The following is a 19,934-nucleotide window of genomic DNA, read 5'->3' as shown; positions in this document are numbered from 1 at the left end:
TGCTAAATGTGTGCTAAGCTTGGAACCATTTTGATATCCAGAAATACAGCTTGCTAATAACCAGTGTTGGAGTACTAGTTGGAAGGGTGAAAGCACTTCAATGGTCTTTGTGAAATGGCGTGCAGTCTACTGAAGTTGCAGGACTAACGGTATTGCATTATTAACAATTGCAAAGTAATTCCTGAACTATATATGGTGCCCAATTCTGTGTGATCCTGTAGAGTACAGCATATTGATCTAACGTAGTTGGGAGGCAGTTAATATACAGAAGCAAAGGGGTTAATTCTTCTCTTTACAGAAACATTAAAGGAACCATAGAACCATCTGATATTTCAGCAGATGTGGTGGGAGCGAATACAGTTATAGAATAAAAAATGCATGGGTGATACTTAAGACTATTGTGAGGACTTAAAAAGACAATGGTGGGAAAAAAAATACAACACCTGCCTAATTACAGCACAAGAGCGCATGCTGCTCCTATTCAGTGTTTTCCTTATGAACTTTTCATGAGCCATGTTGTTAAAACATGCGAGAGGGAGCTGGCATTCTCCCTGCTACTACCTTACGGTTATTTGTGACCTTTAAACTATTAGACTTTGTTGTTGGAGGGACTTTAATTTGTTGAGCACCCTCCACCCAGTAGTGTTGGACTACCCCCATGTCTCTTCCCCCCCATTCCAATTTTTTTTTCTTTGTTATACCTGTCAAAGTCGAAAAATATAGCGACCTATGATGCCTTGTACTAACCCCATGCGCTTGCCCGCTGCACGTGCACATTCTCTCCCGTGCGTGCGCATATTTGCAGTTGCGTGACGGCGCTTCCACGGTCGTGCGCTCAGGCGCGTGGTATGCGCATTTACGGTAGAGTTTGTGTGCGTCTGGCGGGCGACTCGATCGTTACATAGTTAATCTAAATAGTGTATTTTATAGGTTATGGTCCCCTTAATATCAGTGAGTTTGTTTAGTGTAACTGGTTCATGGACAGAGAGATCCCTCTTTACATGATACGAAGGGTCAGACAGGTTTTGAGCAGTGGTGTTTAGTATGCAACGGAAGAGTATATTATTAGTAACATTCCGGTGTTGGTTTGAAAGAGATTAATCGCTCCTGCGTATAGTTATGTTTATAAGAAGTTTATGGACATTTACTGTATTTGCAGTTCATTATCCATGCGGCGGTAAACCTGAGATTCCCTCCCACCTGAGCAGTTTGAAATAGTTACAGCCCACCTGTTCGAATCAACCTATGACCTTTTGTTATAATGTGAAGACAGATTCCTGTGTCCAATGAACAATGAGATTGTAGGGCCCTTTGTAGTGTACTGTATGTAGTGTATATAAGAACAGCCAGCTTGGGCCAGCTCAGTCTTCTCTCCACAAAAGTTTTCATCATTGACTAACTAGAGAGCTGGTTCCAGGACTGCGCAGCGATCATTCCCCAGTGTGTAAGTTTTTCTCTGTAACCAACTTATTCTTTGTTTGTATTTGCCATACTCACACTCTCTCTCTCTCTCTCTCTCTCTCTCTCTCTCTCTCACTGTTATTGTTTAGGATTAAGACGCTGTTGTATATTGTATATTTTCGGTTATTCTGTTTAGGTGTTTTATGTTAGTGCTGTAGTGTATAAGCTGTTAACTGTTTTCCCCTTTTTACATAGCTAAATCTCGTTAGTAAAGGTGTTGGAACCTCAGCAAGGTGTCTGTGTTTCTCTAGCTAGTATAGAGGGTTTCTGAGCGTCTCAATCGCTCAATCAGCTTTCATGTAATAGAGGTTAATCAGCGTTACATTGTGTTAACATTACAAGACCAAGGTTTACAGTATAGGCTTAGCCTTTCATTGTGTTGCATACAAGGTTTACTGTGTGTCATCCTGTGAGCGTCTGCGCCGCTCGTGTTCCTCTCGTGAACACAGCGTCCGCTACGCTAGTAGCGTAGCATTACGGTGCTCGGGCCACCTATAGCGTGCTCGATACCCAGCGTAAGCCGTGAGCGAACGTGCCGCTCGTGCGTCTCGACCACGGCCTAGCGTCTGCTACGCTAAGTGCGTACCATTACGGTACCCCGTACGCCCATTGCGTACTGAGTCTCTTACCAATATATAGTGAATGTTATAAGATAAATAATTAGCTTTATCATACCATTTGTCCCTCTGACTATGGACTGGTGGGGTCTGAAGCAATCTGTACTGATGGCAACAAGCACTGGGTATATAGTGTTCACTGTAGGATTTTTTTTTAATGGCAGGGTGCTGATCATTGAGGAGGGCACATTTTTATTTTGAAGGGCACATTTTTGATGTGATGCTTTGTGCACAAAGCATAGTGCATAAGTTTATAGTTTTTGGACATACATTTTCCCCTTAGTATATCATATACCCCTATAGGACACCCATGTAACACCCAACATCTGTACTGAGAAACATACTGTATATGTCCAGTCTTCTTGAAAGATTGACTGTAGCATATACATAAGTAGATAATTGTAAGTGTCTCCTTTAGTGCTGAAGTGGTTATAATCCGTATGTGTTATAAAACAGAAAAGTTAAGCAGAGGGTTAAAATATATAGTTTAAAAAAAAAGTCTGTTCTACTAGGGAAATACTGTAAGCAGTACATGCTCACTGCTTTCCCTGTTCTTTCCCACTTTATCAGAGTGCTGTGTTATGCAGGCAGCCACAGTAGTGACGTCATTTACAGTGCCTCCTCTGCCATCCAGTTCGCTAAGGATAGAAATTGTGTTCCCATTTCAGAGATGGGCAGGGAGTAGACAATAACATTGGAACATGCACCCTGACTGTTGCATTCTGTATACAAGGGGGTGATTTATCGTCCTGCAGGGTGCACTGAAAAAGGGCAGGGTGCTTTTTCACATTTCAAAAATGGGCAGGGTGCAGCACCCTGCTGAAACAGCCTAGATGGAACACTAGTATACATGTTCCTTAGCATGGCCAGCTCCAGGCCTGCTAACACCCTGAGTGAGAAATTCTGAAGCGCCCTGCTCCTGGGAAAGTGGGCGGGGCCTCACAACTTTTCATTATAATATCAAACTGTAAATAGATATATTTTCACACCCCCTCTACACACACGCACACAATTAGCAGCCTTACACATAATGTCCCCAGTATAGTTTGATACACATCATGCACCCAGCAGAGTGCCGCTCATCGCCAGCAGGCTCTGCTGCTCCCGCTGTGCTGTGTCCGAGGGTCCAGTCTCCAGTGGCGTGTTGTCAAATTGGGTGCCAGTTCGTGAGCTAATCAAAGCTTTGTGGTCCTACAGCCAATCAGGAACATCTGCTGCCCATCTGCAAGCTCTGATTGGCTGATGAACCAGTGCCTGATTTTCAAATGGCAGACGGCTGAGGGCCGCCTTTAAGAGTCTGGCGCCCCCAGCGCAATCGCTCCTAAGGAACGTTCCTTGAACCAGCCCTGTTCCTTAGGGAAATGTCGAGTCACAACTGATGGTCAGATCATTGTCAGTCAGGTGTTAGTGGCGCTACTGCTATCATGTCAAGGTTTCCAGACAACACAAAATAAATAAAAAATCTGCTATCCCCGGACTCCAGCTCAGTCTGGTCTGAATGCTTCCCTTCTTTTTGGTATGAATGCTTGGCACCTCTTGTGAGTGATACTGTTGTTTCATATGCTTATTGAAAAGTTTTCTCTTTCGTCCACTAGGGGACACTGGAGCTCTCTTTAGACAGTAGGGTTGTGAAGCTTGCAACTGGAGGTGTGGCACAATCTAAAACTAGTTTCTCTGACGTCCTAGTGGATGCTGGGTACTCCGTAAAGACCATGGGGTATAGACGGGCTCCGCAGGAGACTGGGCACTCTTAAAAGAAAGATTAGGTACTATATCTGGTGTGCACTGTCTCCTCCCTCTATGCCCCTCCTCCAGACCTCAGTTAGGGAAACTGTGCCCGGAAGAGCTGACATTACTAGGAAAGGATTTGGAATCCAGGGTAAGACTCATACCAGCCACACCAATCACACCGTACAACTCGTGATAACCAGAGCTGGATGCACCCTAGGGGCTCTCCTGAGCTTCCTAGAAAAGAAAGTATTTGTTAGGTTTTTTATTTTCAGTGATATCTGCTGGCAACAGACTCACTGCTACGTGGGACTGCTTGCAGCTAGCTTGGGCTTCTAAGGCTACTGGACACCATTAGCTCCAGAGGGATCGAACACAGGCCCAGTCATCGGTCGTCCGGTCCCGGAGCCGCGCCGCCGTCCCCCTTGCAGAGCCAGAAGAACGAAGAGAAGTTGAAAATCGGCGGCTGAAGACTCCGGTCTTCATTAAGGTAGCGCACAGCACTGCAGCTGTGCGCCATTGCTCCCTTAGCACACCACACACTCCGGTCACTGATGGGTGCAGGGCGCTGGGGGGGGGGGGGCGCCCTGGGCAGCAATTAGATTACCTTACTTGGCGAAAAGCACATAATACAGTCTGATAAACTGTATATGTGCATTAACCCCCGCCATTAAAGGACATAAAAGGACAGAAGCCCGCCGCTGAGGGGGCCGGGCCTTCTTCCTCAGCACACCGGCGCCATTTTCTCTTCACAGCTCAGCTAGAAGGAAGCTCCCCAGGCTCTCCCCTGCAGTATCCTGGTACACAAAGGGTAAAAAAGAGAGGGGGGGGCACATAAATTTAGGCGCAAAACTGTGTATATAAGCTGCTATAGGGGAAAAATCACTCAGTATAGTGTACATCCCTGTTTTATATAGCGCTGTGGTGTGTGCTGGCATACTCTCTCTCTGTCTCTCCAAAGGGCCTGGTGGGGGAACTTTCTTCAAATAGAGCATCCCCTGTGTGTGTGGTGTGTCGGTACGCGTGTGTCGACATGTCTGAGGTAAAAGGCTCCTCTAAGGAGGTGATAGAGCGGATATGTGTGTGGGAGGGTGTCTCCGTCGACAACGCCGACACCTGTTTGGATATGTGTAAGTGCTGAGGTAAAATTATTGCACAAAAGGTTAGGGAACAGAAAGGAAATCTACCCTGGTCTGTCCCTATGTCACAGAGTCCTTCAGAGTCTCTCTATGTTCACTATCCAAAATAACAAAGTATCGACACGGAGTTTAACTCCAATGTCGACTACGATAATGCAAAGTTACAGCCAAGAGGGCTAAAAGATATTCAATATATGATTATTGGAATAAAAGATGATTTGCATATCACTGATGACTCATCTGTCCCTGACACGAGAGTACACATGTTAAGGGGAAGAATGCTGAAGTAAATTTCCCTCCTCTCATGAGGAAAAAGAGCGGGAATCTCCAGACAAGAGACGGCAGCTTCCCACAAGAGAATTCTCAGGCTGTATCCTTTCCCCACTAGGGCCAGGATGTGTTGAGAATCTTCCCCTTGGGTGTCCTGTTTGCACTAGCTATTCTCAGGGATCCTGCAGATAGTGTGCACATTCTAGTATACTACCCAGACCTGCGATTGTGTCGACATGGGTTTATAGCGCTGTGGCAGCGTGGACAGGTACCTTATCAGCAGAGATTGAGACCCTAGTATGCATATAAATATTTTAAGATGCTGTCTTAAGTGATAGATATATAATTATAAAGCATGCCCAAAGGGACATGAGTATACTGGGTCCTAGAGACGAAAGCTATGTCGATTTCTGCTTGACGTGTCCTGTAGAATATACATTGGACAGATGATGCCGACTTAAGAGGCATATGGAAGGCTGAGGATTGTGTGGAGAAAGGTTCTCGGGCCTGGTCTCCACAGCTATAGCTGGTAATTCTGATATTTTGCCTTATATTCCTGCACAGCCTAGGAAAGCATGACATTATTAAATGCAGCTTTTCGAATAAAGAAACAAGAAAGTCTGAGGTGCGTCCTTTCTTGTCAGAGCCGGGGGCAGAGGAAAGAAGCTGTACAACACAGCTAGTCCCCAGGAACCAGAAGTCCTCCCCGGCCTCTACAAAAATCCACCGCATGTCGCTGGGGCTCCACAGGCGGAGCTAGGCCCGGTGGGGACACGCCTTCGTAAGTTCAGCCACAAGTGGGTTCACTCCCTGTTAGATCCCTGGGCAATAGAAATTGTATTGCAGGGATACAGGCTGGACTGTGAGAAGATGCCCCCTCACCGAGGACCCAGCGGGCTTCCCCCCAAGAGAGGAAGCCAGTGTTAACTGCAATTCGTAAATTGTATCTTCAACAGGTGGTGGTCAAGGGTCCCCTCCTTCAACAAGAGGGTGTTATTATTCGACCATGTTATAATCCCGAAACCAGACGGTTTGGTCAGACCCATATTGTATTAAAATCCCTGAACATATACCTGAAAAGGTTCAGGTTCAAGATGGAAACGCTAAGAGCGGTCATTGCAAGCCTGAAATGAATCGGGACATAAGGGATGCATACCTTCGTGTCCCCATTTATCCACCTCATCAGGCGTACCTCAGAATTGCGGTACGGGATTGTCATTACCAATTTCACCAAGGTAATGGCGGATATGATGGTGCACCTGCGGTAGCAAGGTGTCACTATTATCACATACTTGGATGATCTCCTCATAAAAGCGAGATCAAGAGAGCAGTTGCTGGACAGCGTATCACCTTCTCTGGAAGTGAAACGGCAACACGACTGGATTCTATATATTCCGAAGTCGCAGTTGGTTCCTACAGCTCATCTGCCTCGCCTAGGCATGATCCTAGACACAGACCAGAAGAGGGTTTATCTCCCGATAGAGAGAGCTCAGGAGCTCATGACACTGGTCAGGAATCCATTGAAAACCAAAACAGGTGTCAGTGCATCACTGCACTCGAGTCCTGGGAAGGATGATGGCATCATACGAGGCCATCCCCTTCGGCTGGTTCCATGCAAGGACAATGGAACTTACTGGACAAGTGGTCCGGATCACATCTTCAGATGCATCGGTTAATCACCCTATCCCCCAGGGCCAGGGTGTCTCTCCCGTGGTGGCTGCGGAGTGCTCACCTTCTCGAGGGCCGCAGATTCGGCATTCAGGACTGGGTCCTGGTGACCACGGATGCAAGCCTCCGAGGGTGGGGGGCAGTTACACAGGGAAGAAAATTCCAAGGTTTGTGGTCAAGCCAACAGACTTGCCTTCACATCAATATCCTGGAACTAAGGGCCATATACAACGCCCTAAGTCAAGCGGAGTTCCTGCTTCGCGACCAACCGGTTCTGATCCAGTTAGACCGCAGGGGCTCATGTAAACCGCCAGGGCGGCACAAGGAGCAGGGTGGCGAGGGTAGAAGCCACCAGAATTCTTCGCTGGGCGGAGAATCAAGTAAGCGCACTGTCAGCAGTGTTCATTCCGGAAGTGGACACGACCTCCACCCGGGAAAGTGGTGACTTCATCAGGAAGTCTTCATGCAGTTTAGCAAATTGATGGAAACTGCCTCAGGTGGACTACATGGCGTCCCACCTCAATAAAAAGATAAAAAAGGTTTTACGCTGGGTCAAGGGACTCTCAAGCGATAGCTGTGGTCGCACTAGTAACACCGTGGGTGTTCCAGTCGGTCTATATATTCCCTCCTCTTCCTCTCAGACCCAAGGGCTGAGAATTGTAATAAACGGAGGAGTGTGAACAATATTCTTTGCTCCGGATTGGCTAAGAAGGACTCGGTACCCGGAACTGCAAGAAATGCTCTCAGAGGACCCATGGCCTCTGCCTCTCAGTCAGGACATGTTGCAACAGGGACCCTGTCTGATCCAATACTTACCGCGGCTGCGTTGGACGGCATGGCGGTTGAACGCCGGATCCTAGCGGAAAAGGGCATTCCGGATGCAGTTATTCCTACGCTGATAAAGGCTAGGAAAGACGTGACAGCAAGACTTTTTCACTGTATATGGCGAAAATAGGTTGCTTGGTGTGTGGCCGGGAAGGCCCTACAGAGGAATTCCAGGGAGGTCGATTCCTGCACTTCCTACAGTCAGGAGTGACTATGGGCCTAAAATTAGGATCCATAAAGGCCAAGATTTCGGCCCATCCCTTTTTCTCAAAAAGAACTGGCTTCACTGCCTGAAGTTCGGACGTTGTTACAGGGGTGCTGCATATTCAGCCCCTTTTGTGCCTCGAGTGGCACCTTGAGATATTAGCGTGTGTTGGATTCCTAAAATCCCACTGGTTTGAGCCACTTAAGACCGTGGAGCTAAAATATCTCACATGGAAAGTGGTCATGCTTTTGGCCTTAGCTTGGACTAGGCGTGTGTCAGAATTGGCGGCTTTGTCATGTAAAAGCCCATATCTGATCTTCCATATGGAAAGGGCAGAATGGAGGACTCGTCCCCAATTTCTCCCTAAGGTGGTATCATCGTTTCATTTGAACCAACCTATTGTGGTGCCTGCGGCTACTAGGGACTTGGAGGATTCCAAGTTGCTGGACGTAGTCCGGGCCCTGAAACTTTGTTTCCAGGACGGCTAGAGTCAAAAAAACTGACTCGCTATTTATCCTGCATGCACCCAACAAGCTGGGTGCTCCTGCTTCAAAGCAGACTATTGCTCGCTGGATCTGTAGCACGATTCAGCTTGCACATTCTGCGGCTGGACTGCCGCATCCTAAATTAGTAAAAGCCCATTCCACGAGGAAGGTGGGCTCTTCTTGGGCGGCTGCCCGAGGGGTCTCGGCTTTACAACTTTGCTGAGCTGCTACTTGGTCGGGTTCAAACACTTTTGCAAAATTCTACAAGTTTGATACCCTGGCTGAGGAGGACCTTGAGTTTGCTCATTCGGTGCTGCAGAGTCATCCGCACTCTCCCGCCCGTTTGGGAGCTTTGGTATAATCCCCATGGTCTTTACGGAGTACCCAGCATCCACTAGGACGTCAGAGAAAATAAGAATTTACTCACCGGTAATTCTATTTCTCGTAGTCCGTAGTGGATGCTGGGAGCCCGTCCCAAGTGCGGACTCTCTGCAATACATGTATATAGTTATTGCTTAACTAAAGGGTTATTGTATGAGCCATCTGTTGAGAGAGGCTCAGTTATTGTTCATACTGTTAACTGGGTATAGTTATCACGAGTTGTACGGTGTGGCTGGTATGAGTCTTACCCTGGATTCCAAATCCTTTCCTAGTAATGTCAGCTCTTCCGGGCACAGTTTCCCTAACTGAGGTCTGGAGGAGGGGCATAGAGGGAGGAGCCAGTGCACACCAGATATAGTACCTAATCTTTCTTTTAAGAGTGCCCAGTCTCCTGCGGAGCCTGTCTATACCCCATGGTCCTTACGGAGTACCCAGCATCCACTACGGACTACGAGAAATAGAATTACCGGTGAGTAAATTCTTATTATTGTCTGCACAGCCGGTTCCTCCCCCTTCACATCCCTCCTCCCTCAGTTTGGAAAATGGTGCTGGAGGGACAGCACGTGGAGCATCTTGGCTCCTGACTAAAACTTTTTTTTACAGATGGCTGCGTCAACCTAAAGAAGGGGGACAAAGCTACTTACATAGGGGGAGACAAAGATCCCTTTTGAGGAGATCCTCTGCACAAATATCAGTGAGTACTGGTTTTTATACGGGGCCCTAGTAGAGTCATAGGATTCCCTTAATAACTGCTATTTAGTTCTTAGTTAGGAAGCTTAACTTATCACAAGCAGGAGCTGCGCCGCGAGAGGGGACCGGGTGAGTGGGGTCCCGTAGCGCGCGCTGGGCGGAGCTGGGTCGCTTATATACGCGCGGCTAAGGAGAAACCTCGGTCGCGCGGGATGCAGTGCGCAGGGCAGCCTTTCTCCTCTCCGGCGGGCACCGCTGTAGGACTGGATGAGAGCGGTCCCGCAGCGTGCGCGCTGGCCAGAGCGCAGTATCAGACTTCTCCTCGGCGGCGGCTTTGGGGGTGAGAGTTCACTGGCTATGCCGCTGTGGGACTGGATGTGACGGGTGTCCCACAGCGCGCGCTGGCGGGGGTCAGAAGCGGCTCTTGGACACGCAGTTAGATGAGAATACTGGGGAGATGGTGGTACAGTGAACCCCCCCCCCCTTCATGATAAAATGTTCAGTGGCGGCCATTGTTCCGATTTAGGCGCCTACTTGAGGGGTAGGATCCACTCCCCCCTCTCTCTCCCATATGAAGACAGGGGTTTCTTTATCACAATAATAGCTCCCCCTGCTGTCCATTTTTTATGTTATAAGCCATATCACAGAAAAAAGGGCTGACAGCGCCCTCTGCTGGTATAGTATATATTTTAGATAGGTGAGGATCTCCTGCAAAGTACTGATATGTATAATACTACTTATATTTTCAAGGGCATTCTATTTCAAAGACCCTGGTGAAAATATACGGAAGAAGGCGGATACCAACTCTACCATCGCGGCTGATTTGCAGTTGGGGTGTGGAGGTTACTAGTCGGCTTGTGTAGTAGTATTATTATTATTATTATTATTATTTTTTTTTTTACATTCTACATTTTAATTGACATGCTCCCTTTGTGTACATATATAAGGGACATGTAATCCCAGCCGGATCCGATACCTTCATTTCCGTCATCTCTCAGTTTTTCGCTTCCTTGTTTAAAGGGTGAAAAAGCTGCATAATTCCCTTGTACGTGGTTTATATATACATATATATAACATGTCTAAAGCACCAACCAAGACTTCTAAGACCTGTTATGTTTGTACGAAATGTAACAAGAAGATCACGCGGGTTGGCCGCTCTGGGGTGTGCGACTCCTGCGTGGACAAGGACGCCCCACGTGAGCGCAGTACTCCGACTCTGTCATGGGAAGACAACCTTGCACATAGAATCTCCAAGGAGATGGCAGAATCACGCAAGCAGCAAGCGGAATGGGCATGTAGAAACGAATGCGCGCAAGGCAGTTAAAAGACCTCTTCCTGTTATACCGGATACAGAGGAGGAAGAGGGTCTTCTCCTTGATACGGAGGAAGGAGAGTTAATTGAATCTACCCTAGACGCCGATTTTCCAGAAGAGGACACGGCAATCTCGGGTATTGAGTCCTTAATTGAAGCGGTGAAGGAGATCCTAAACTTTAAGGCAGACGACGTAAAGGAGCCAGAAGAATTCGATTTATTCTAATCTCAAAGGCCGCGTTCAGCCGTGTTTCCCATTCCTAAATCCCTCCAATCTCAGATGGAGGAGGCTTGGAAACAGCCAGACAGACGCTTTCAATTTCTGAAGAGGTTTCAGATGACTTACCCCCTTCCCAAGGCTGTCATGGATAAGGGGGAGAATCCACCAGTAGTGGATGCTTCCCTAGGAAGATTGTCCAAGAAGGCAATTTTACCAATACCTAATGTAACGACTTTAAAGGATGCTTCGAATCGTAAGGTTGACACAGCTTTAAAGTCAATTTTCGTAGCAGCAGGTGCAGCACAGAGACCTGCTATCGTATGTGCTTGGGTCAACAAGGCCATGGGCGCATGGTCTGGGCGTATTGTATAGGCTATTTAGGAGGAAAATAGTTTGGAAGAGATTACCCAACTGGCGGAACACATTCGCGAATCTGCTTCATACTTGTGCCAAGCCTCAAAGGATCTCGGCAGAATAGCATCACGCATTTCCGCTTCGGCCATGTCGGCTAGGCGGATTTTATGGCTCAGAGATTGGCACGGAGACTCTGACACCCAGAAGGCGGTAGAATCCATCCCCTTTGGTGGTGAGATGCTTTTCGGTTCAGAATTGGACAAGTGGATTTTGCAGGCTACAGCGGGGAAATACGCCATTCTGCCTAATCCTTATACGAGAACCGCGCCGCAGGGTAGGAGAGGTTATTCGGGACCAGCGTTTACTTCATTTAGATCGCAGTCCTTTCGAGCCCGAGGAAGAGGTTTTGGTACACAAGTATGTGGAGGCAGAGGTAGAGGTCGCGCACAGGCAGCAACCAGAAAACAGGATAAACCTGTTGACAAGACCGTGGCATGACGGTCTCCCGACCCACCTGGGTTCCCCTTTGGTGGGCGCACGTCTGGAAAGTTTTCGGGATATCTGGGCCACCACCTCACCAGATCTTTGGATAAACAACATAATCTCCCCGGGATACAAACTGGATTTTCAACAGAGACCTCGCACTCAGTTTTTTACAACAGGTTTGCCTCTGTGCCCTCAGAAGGCAACAGCTCTACTGACAGCAATTCAAAAATTACTACGGTCAGAGGTCATTACTACAGTTCCCGCCTCTCAGAGAGGAACGGGTTTCTATTCCAGTCTTTTTGTCGTTCCAAAGCCAGACGGGACGGTCAGACCAATACTCAATTTAAAAGTTTTAAACCAGTTTTTAAAGATCTACAAATTCAAGATGGAATCAATCCAGTTGGTCATTGCAGGTTTGGAACAGGGCGAGTTCATGGTGTCCATGGACATAAAGGATGCATACCTGCATATTCCAGTTTGATCTCCTTACCAAGCTTACCTCAGGTTTGCACTGGTGAAGGATCATTACCAATTCAGAGCCCTACCGTTCGGTCTATCGTCAGCGCCAAGGATCTTCACGAAGATCATGGTTGCAGCTTTGCGGCTATTAGGGGTCACGATAATACCTTATCTAGACGATCTTCTGATCAAGGCCTCCTCTCAGGAGAAGCTGATAAAAGATGCTCAGACATCTCACCAATTTCTCATTCAACACGGGTGGATTGTGAACTTCCAGAAATCCAACCTCATTCCAACTCAAAGGATTCAATTCCTCGGCCTCATCTTGGACACGGTGCAATTGAAAATTTTCATGCCAGGATCCAGGACATACAGAAGTTGGTGGATCAGGTACTACGGACACCGATAGTGTCTTTACACCTCTGTGTGCAACTTCTCGGAAAGATGGCGACGTTCGAAGCTCTCCAATACGGCAGACTTCATTCCTGACCATTCCAGATGAACCTCATTGCTCAGGGTGCGGGTTCACACTGGCTTCTTCATCGAAGAATCCGACTTCAACCGCATGTACGAGTCTCTTTGATTTGGTGGTTATTAAACAAAAATTTTGCAGCAGGGAAGAGATTCTGCATTTGGGATTGGAGGATCCTGACGACAGACGCCAGTCTCAGAGGTTGGGGTGCCGTCTTCGAAGACCGTCAATTTCAAGGAAAATGGACGTTACTGGAGAGCAGATTGCCCATCAACATTCTCAAAGTAAGAGCAATTTACAATGCGCTTCTCCTAGCCGAAGACCTGGTCATGGGTCAGTTTGTGAGGATACAGTCGGACAATGTCACAACGACGGCTTACATAAACCGTCAGGGAGGAACAAAGAGCAGGATGGCGTTAAGAGAAGCCACAAAGATCTTGTTGTGGGCGGAAAGGCGAAACATCATCCTCTCGGCAGTGTTCATTCCAGGTGTGGAGAACTGGGAAGCAGATTATCTCCGTTGCCAGGACATGCATCCAGGAGAGTGGTGCCATCAACGGATTTTCAACATGGTGGTGAGGGATGGGGTCTGCCTCAAGTCGATCTAATGGCATTGCGACAGAACCACCAGTTGCCCAGATATGTGTCCAGGACGAGATCCGGCAGCAGAAGGAGTAGACGCATTAACACTTCCTTGGTGCTACAAGAAGGTTTACATCTTTCCACCCTTCCCACTTATACCCAGGGTTCTGAAGCGGTTGAAACGAGAACGGGTGTGGGCGATTGTAATCGCTCCAGATTGGCCTCGCAGGAGTTGGTACTCAGACCTAAGAGGGTTATTAGCGGACGATCCTTGGCGGTTACCTCAGAGAGAGGACCTGCTATCTCAGGGACCATTTCACCATCCGGACCTGAACAGGCTGCGTTTAACGGCGTGGCTGTTGAAACCCGTATCTTAAGGAACAGAGGGATACCAAGAACGGCCATCCCTACGATGATTGCCGCTAGGAAGCCAGTCACAGCCATGCATTATTACAGAATTTGGAAGAAATACAAGGATTGGTGTCTGGAAATGGGGGTGGAATTCGACGAATTTCCACTTATCCAGACTTTTACTTTTCCTTCAGGCCGGCCTAGAGTTAGGTCTGCGGATAGGTTCAGGTTTCAGCTCTTTCCATACTTTTTCAACGGCGGTTGGCATCCTTGCCAGAGGTTCAAACATTTTTACAGGGGGTTCTGAGGATACAGCCCCCTTTTCGTCCTCCCACTTCGCCATGGGATTTAAATTTGGTGCTGGACTTTTTGAGATCGCCACTCTGTGAGCCGTTAGCGAGAACAGACCTGGAATATCTCTCCTGGAAGGTAACGTTATTGCTAGCCTTGGCTTTGGCTAAGCGGGTTTCTGAGTTGGGAGCCTTATTATGTAAGAGCCCCTTTTTGATATTTCATGAGGATAGGGCGGAACTCCGTACAAGAGCGGACTTTCTTCCCAAGGTTGTTTCCGGTTTTCATGTAAACCAACCAATTGTGGTCCCATCTTTCCGGGGTACCGCAGATGGGGATGTGGCGTTGGATGTTGTCCGAGCTTTACGGGTGTACGTACAAGTTATGTCGTCCTTCAGGAAGTAGGACCATTTATTTGTTCTTTATGATGGGCCAAAGAAGGGTTGGCCGGGCTTCTAAGCAGTCTCTGTCTCGATGGATTAGACTTGCCATTCGGCAAGCTTATATTTCCTGTGGAAAACAGATTCCGGTCCAGACGGGTGCTCATACCACCCGGTCAGTGGGTGCCTCATGGGCGGCTGCCAGAGGTGCTTCCACTACTCAACTTTGCAGAGCGGCGACGTGGTCCTGAGCCCACACATTCGCGAAATTTTACAAGTTTGATACGTTTGCGCCCGAAGATTCTAAGTTTGGGTGTTTTCGTTTTGCAGGCCTCCGACAGCACTCCCTCCCTGGGGGTTAACTTTGGGACGTCCCCTACTGTCTAAAGAGAGCTCCAGTGTCCCCTAGTGGATGAAAGAGAAAAGAGGATTTTCTTACTTACCGATAAATCCATTTCTCTGAATCCTCTAGGGGACACTGGACGCCCGCCTCGGTGCTGTCAGCCTGCTGTGTTTCTGGTTCTTGTTCAAACAGTTCGTACAAACAGTGTTAGTTTTTCAGTTAAAGAAGTTTCTTGGATGCTGTTTGATAGGTTGTACGGTTCGGTTCCACGCCATTTGCGCTAGTATAATGTCCTATTCTCTCAGTCAAATTTTCCAAACTGAGGGAGGAGGGATGTGAAGGGGGAGGAGCCGGCTGTGCAGACAATACTAGTTTTAGATTGTGCCACACCTCCGGTTGCAAGCTTCACACCCCTACTGTCTAAAGAGAGCTCCACTGTCCTCTAGAGGATTCAGAGAAATGGATTTATCGGTAAGTACCAAAATCCTCTTTTTAATTGTTTGAAAAAACATATCTATAGCGAGGGGGTATCGAAAGTGCTGCTTTGAATGAGGAGCGGAACCAGTTATTTGATATGTTGCCTGTCATTACAGATGGTTCTTGTAAGTACAGTCACAAAGGCCTGAATGGAGGAGTCGCATGTGGCATTTGCATGAGGCAATGTAATTTTGTCACGGAGTGTGGTCCTATAGCTTTATAAGGGTTGGGTATGTGTGACCGGCGGTCAGGAGATTTAGATGGCCGGCGGGGGGGGAATTGTCCCTGTTGATCGCATAGTGAGGGTCCGGGATGTAGGTGCCGGTCACATAACTACATCCCGTTTATAAATATACTACACTTGATGTCTTTTTGTTCCGTTTTCCTATTGTGAGGATATAAAAGCATGGACATTTTGGATCAATAACCCTGAGTACCTTCATATTTGTCTTTTGTTGCTTAGTAGTATTATTGGCTTACCTTTGTTGGTACAGGCAGTCATCTTTGGGTGTGCTAGATACATTTAGTCATTGTGGTGTATTTTCTACACTAAGGGGGCGATTCAATTGTTTTGCGAGCCCGATCTCCCCTCTAAAGTGACGTGAAATTGCAGGGCGCAATTAAATTGTTTGGGAGTTTTTGGATCGCAGACAGTCTGGGTTTAGCCGTAAAAAATGTTTTAACCCATCCAAAGTGTTGGACGCCACTGGAAAAGTGCTGTTTGGGTAGGTCTCTTTGCAGTTTTCAGCTCGCCGCATGGGGGGGATGGGAGAGGGCTGCAAGCTGAAATGTCTCCTGTGAGTCTGCATACCCGAATGGAGAAACAATTGAATTTCTCAGTTAGCTGCCATTGAAACTATTGACACTCCCCCACCCCCAAAAAAGTATTTCTTTATTAATTACATATTTATCTGTTATGGACATGTAAATGTATCTATTGCTTGCTTGCAGGGAGAACTTACCTAGTCACTTTAAGTTTAAAGACTACTGCCCGCAAGTATTCAGAAATCTCCGTGAGCGGTTTGGAGTAGACGACCAAGATTATCAGGTACATATACTGACATACCTACAGGTGTACTGATCTTGGGACCAACTTATTTGTTTTGAAAAAAAGGGGAGTTTTTGGGAACCGCACAAGTCCTCAAATAGATTAGTAGTATAATTAGTAGCCTCTGAAAAACTGAATTATCTCGAATTGCTTCTAGATATAGCAACAAGGGGTATGGATAGTCAATCTTGGCCCCACCTGGTTGTTGCTTTCAGTGGTGCTCCACAGAGTCAATGTAAGGCAGTACAGAAAAAAGTGTTTAGAAAGTAGACTCTTTTTTGGGAGCACTCTAATTCAGAGGGTAGAAATATAATTAATTAATTAATACTGGTAAAACCATTTTTATTAGATTATACATTAAAAAATATTTTTAGGAGTATTTGCGTGAAAAATTAGAAGCTTTGCGAAAATATAAAACACATTATAATTGGTACGTGATATCCGTATCACAGTGTATCGGTTGCCGGAAATTAATGACTGTGGTTACAGAGTTCATACATCATTGCACATTAAGATTTATGTAATGTATGACCATCATTTATTCAGCAAGTATCCATTGTGGATTACAGTAGATGCTGAGAATTAAATCATAGGTCATATGAAAGTCAGGTGCCCCGTAGTATGTATATATGTAATTATATATGGGTGACACTTTCTAGGGGAGTCAATTTATTGCAGTACCAGGGTGTTCAGAGGTGGTCTCCCATCCTAGTACTAACCCGGCCTTTCACTGCTTAGCTTCCAAGGTCAGAAGAGATTGGGCATCTCCAGTGATGTATGACCGCAAATATTGTACTCTCCCTCTAAGATCACCAAAAAATGTGCAGCCACTTTGTTATAGGAGTTCCAAAGTGCCCAATGTTTTGGGTGTGGATGGCAATATAGGGGAGTAAAATTGTTGCAGTACCTGGGTGTTCAAAGGTGGTCACCCATCCTTTTACTGACCCGGCCTTTCACTGCTTAGCTTCCAAGATCGGAAGAGATTGGGCATTGGTGATCTTAGAGGGAGAGTACAATATTTGCGGTCATCACTGGAGATGCCCAATCTCTTCTGACCTTGGAAGCTAAGCAGTGAAAGGCCGGGTTAGTACTAGGATGGGAGACCACCTCTGAACACCCTGGTACTGCAATAAATTGACTCCCCTAGAAAGTGTCACCCATATATAATTACATATATACATACTACGGGGCACCTGACTTTCATATGACCTATGATTTAATTCTCAGCATCTACTGTAATCCACAATGGATACTTGCTGAATAAATGATGGTCATACATTACATAAATCTTAATGTGCAATGATGTATGAACTCTGTAACCACAGTCATTAATTTCCGGCAACCGATACACTGTGATACGGATATCACGTACCAATTATAATGTGTTTTATATTTTCGCAAAGCTTCTAATTTTTCACGCAAATACTCCTAAAAATATTTTTTAATGTATAATCTAATAAAAATGGTTTTACCAGTATTAATTAATTAATTATATTTCTACCCTCTGAATTAGAGTGCTCCCAAAAAAGAGTCTACTTTCTAAACACTTTTTTCTGTACTGACCAACTTATTTGTGCATGAACAACACCATTCTGTTGCATAGCTTTCATAAAAATAACCCAGTGAATGACTACAAAAAACATCTAAATATTTGGGCCAGTCATTTAATGTACATATTACTATGCCTCTGTTTTAAGATGTTTCATAGATTTTTGTTGGCTTACTGTACTTAGTTTATTGTGTGTAACTGATGCGCTTGGTAACAAGGATTTATGTGCTGAGTTTTAAACGTTATTGAAGTCTCTCACTAAGTAGTTTTTATATTTCAGACTTTCTTCCGTTAGTGATAGAATCCATAAAATCCTCTTAGTGATGCAAATCTTATCTGCATTTTTAGAAGCTCCAGTGTAAAACTGGTACTGAGACTCTTTCTGGTTAATGAAGAGTTTCCTTACTGTGCAGCTAGATGTCTTCCATAGTAAAGCTGAAATTGTTATCCTGCACCGGATACTTGATATCTATTAAAATAAGAATTTACTCACCGGTAATTCTATTTCTCGTAGTCCGTAGTGGATGCTGGGTACTCCGTAAGGACCATGGGGTATAGACGGGCTCCGCAGGAGACTGGGCACTTTTAAAAGAAAGATTAGGTACTATATCTGGTGTGCACTGGCTCCTCCCTCTATGCCCCTCCTCCAGACCTCAGTTAGGGAAACTGTGCCCGGAAGAGCTGACATTACTAGGAAAGGATTTGGAATCCAGGGTAAGACTCATACCAGCCACACCAATCACACCGTACAACTCGTGATAACTATACCCAGTTAACAGTATGAACAATAACTGAGGCTCTCTCAACAGATGGCTCATACAATAACCCTTTAGTTAAGCAATAACTATATACATGTATTGCAGAGAGTCCGCACTTGGGACGGGCTCCCAGCATCCACTACGGACTACGAGAAATAGAATTACCGGTGAGTCAATTCTTATTTTCTCTGATGTCCTAGTGGATGCTGGGTACTCCGTAAGGACCATGGGGATTATACCAAAGCTCCCAAACGGGCGGGAGAGTGCGGATGACTCTGCAGCACCGAATGAGCAAACTCAAGGTCCTCCTCGGCCAGGGTATCAAACTTGTAGAATTTTGCAAAAGTGTTTGAACCCGACCAAGTAGCAGCTCGGCAAAGTTGTAAAGCCGAGACCCCTCGGGCAGCTGCCCAAGAAGAGCCCACCTTCTTCGTGGAATGGGCTTTTACTGATTTAGGATGCGGCAGTCCAGCCGCAGAATGTGCAAGCTGAATCGTGCTACAGATCCAGCGAGCAATAGTCTGCTTTGAAGCAGGAGCACCCAGCTTGTTGGGTGCATGCAGGATAAATAGCGAGTCAGTTTTTCTGACTCTAGCCGTCCTGGAAACATAAAGTTTCAGGGCCCGGACCATGTCCAGCAACTTGGAACCCTCCAAGTCCCTAGTAGCCGCAGGCACCACAATAGGTTGGTTCAAATGAAACGATGATACCACCTTAGGGAGAAATTGGGGACGAGTCCTCCATTCTGCCCTTTCCATATGGAAGATCAGATATGGGCTTTTACATGACAAAGCCGCCAATTCTGACACACGCCTAGTCCAAGCTAAGGCCAAAAGCATGTCCACTTTCCACGTGAGATATTTTAGCTCCACGGTCTTAAGTGGCTCAAACCAGTGGGATTTTAGGAATCCAACACACGTTAAGATCCCAAGGTGCCACTGGAGGCACAAAAGGGGCTGAATATGCAGCACCCCTGTAACAACGTCCGAACTTCAGGCAGTGAAGCCAGTTCTTTTTGAGAGAAAAAGGGATAGGGCCGAAATCTTGGCCTTTATGGATCCTAATTTTAGGCCCATAGTCACTCCTGACTGTAGGAAGTGCAGGAATCGACCCCCCTGGAATTCCGCTGTAGGGCCTTCCTGGCCACACACCAAGCAACCTATTTTCGCCATATACAGTGAAAAAGTCTTGCTGTCACGTCTTTCCTAGCCTTTATCAGCGTAGGAATAACTGCATCCGGAATGCCCTTTTCCGCTAGGATCCGGCGTTCAACCGCCATGCCGTCCAACGCAGCCGCGGTAAGTCCTGGATCAGACAGGGTCCCTGTTGCAACATGTCCTGACTGAGAGGCAAAGGCCATGGGTCCTCTGAGAGCATTTCTTG

The 19,934-nt window shown here is 46.5% G+C and overlaps 1 protein-coding gene and 1 pseudogene across 3 annotated transcripts in view; one reads left to right on the top strand and one right to left on the bottom strand.

The window, feature by feature from the left end:
• The window catches only part of PIP4K2C (phosphatidylinositol-5-phosphate 4-kinase type 2 gamma), a 152,710-nt gene that overhangs the window by 15,278 nt on the left and 117,498 nt on the right, over positions 1–19,934 (top strand). For all 3 annotated transcript variants that reach the window (XM_063952346.1, XM_063952345.1, XM_063952344.1), the window contains exon 3: positions 16,148–16,244. In XM_063952346.1, coding sequence (XP_063808416.1) covers positions 16,148–16,244 — 97 coding nt within the window. The remainder of the gene's footprint in view (positions 1–16,147; positions 16,245–19,934) is intronic.
• LOC135051459 (5S ribosomal RNA) lies at positions 16,914–17,033 on the bottom strand (annotated as a pseudogene).

The sequence above is a fragment of the Pseudophryne corroboree genome, chromosome 2 (assembly GCF_028390025.1).
Source record: "Pseudophryne corroboree isolate aPseCor3 chromosome 2, aPseCor3.hap2, whole genome shotgun sequence".
In the NCBI taxonomy this organism is placed as follows: Eukaryota; Metazoa; Chordata; class Amphibia; order Anura; family Myobatrachidae; genus Pseudophryne; species Pseudophryne corroboree.
The sequence above is the reverse complement of the archived record's forward strand: the minus strand, read 5'-3'. Positions and strand labels throughout refer to the sequence as shown.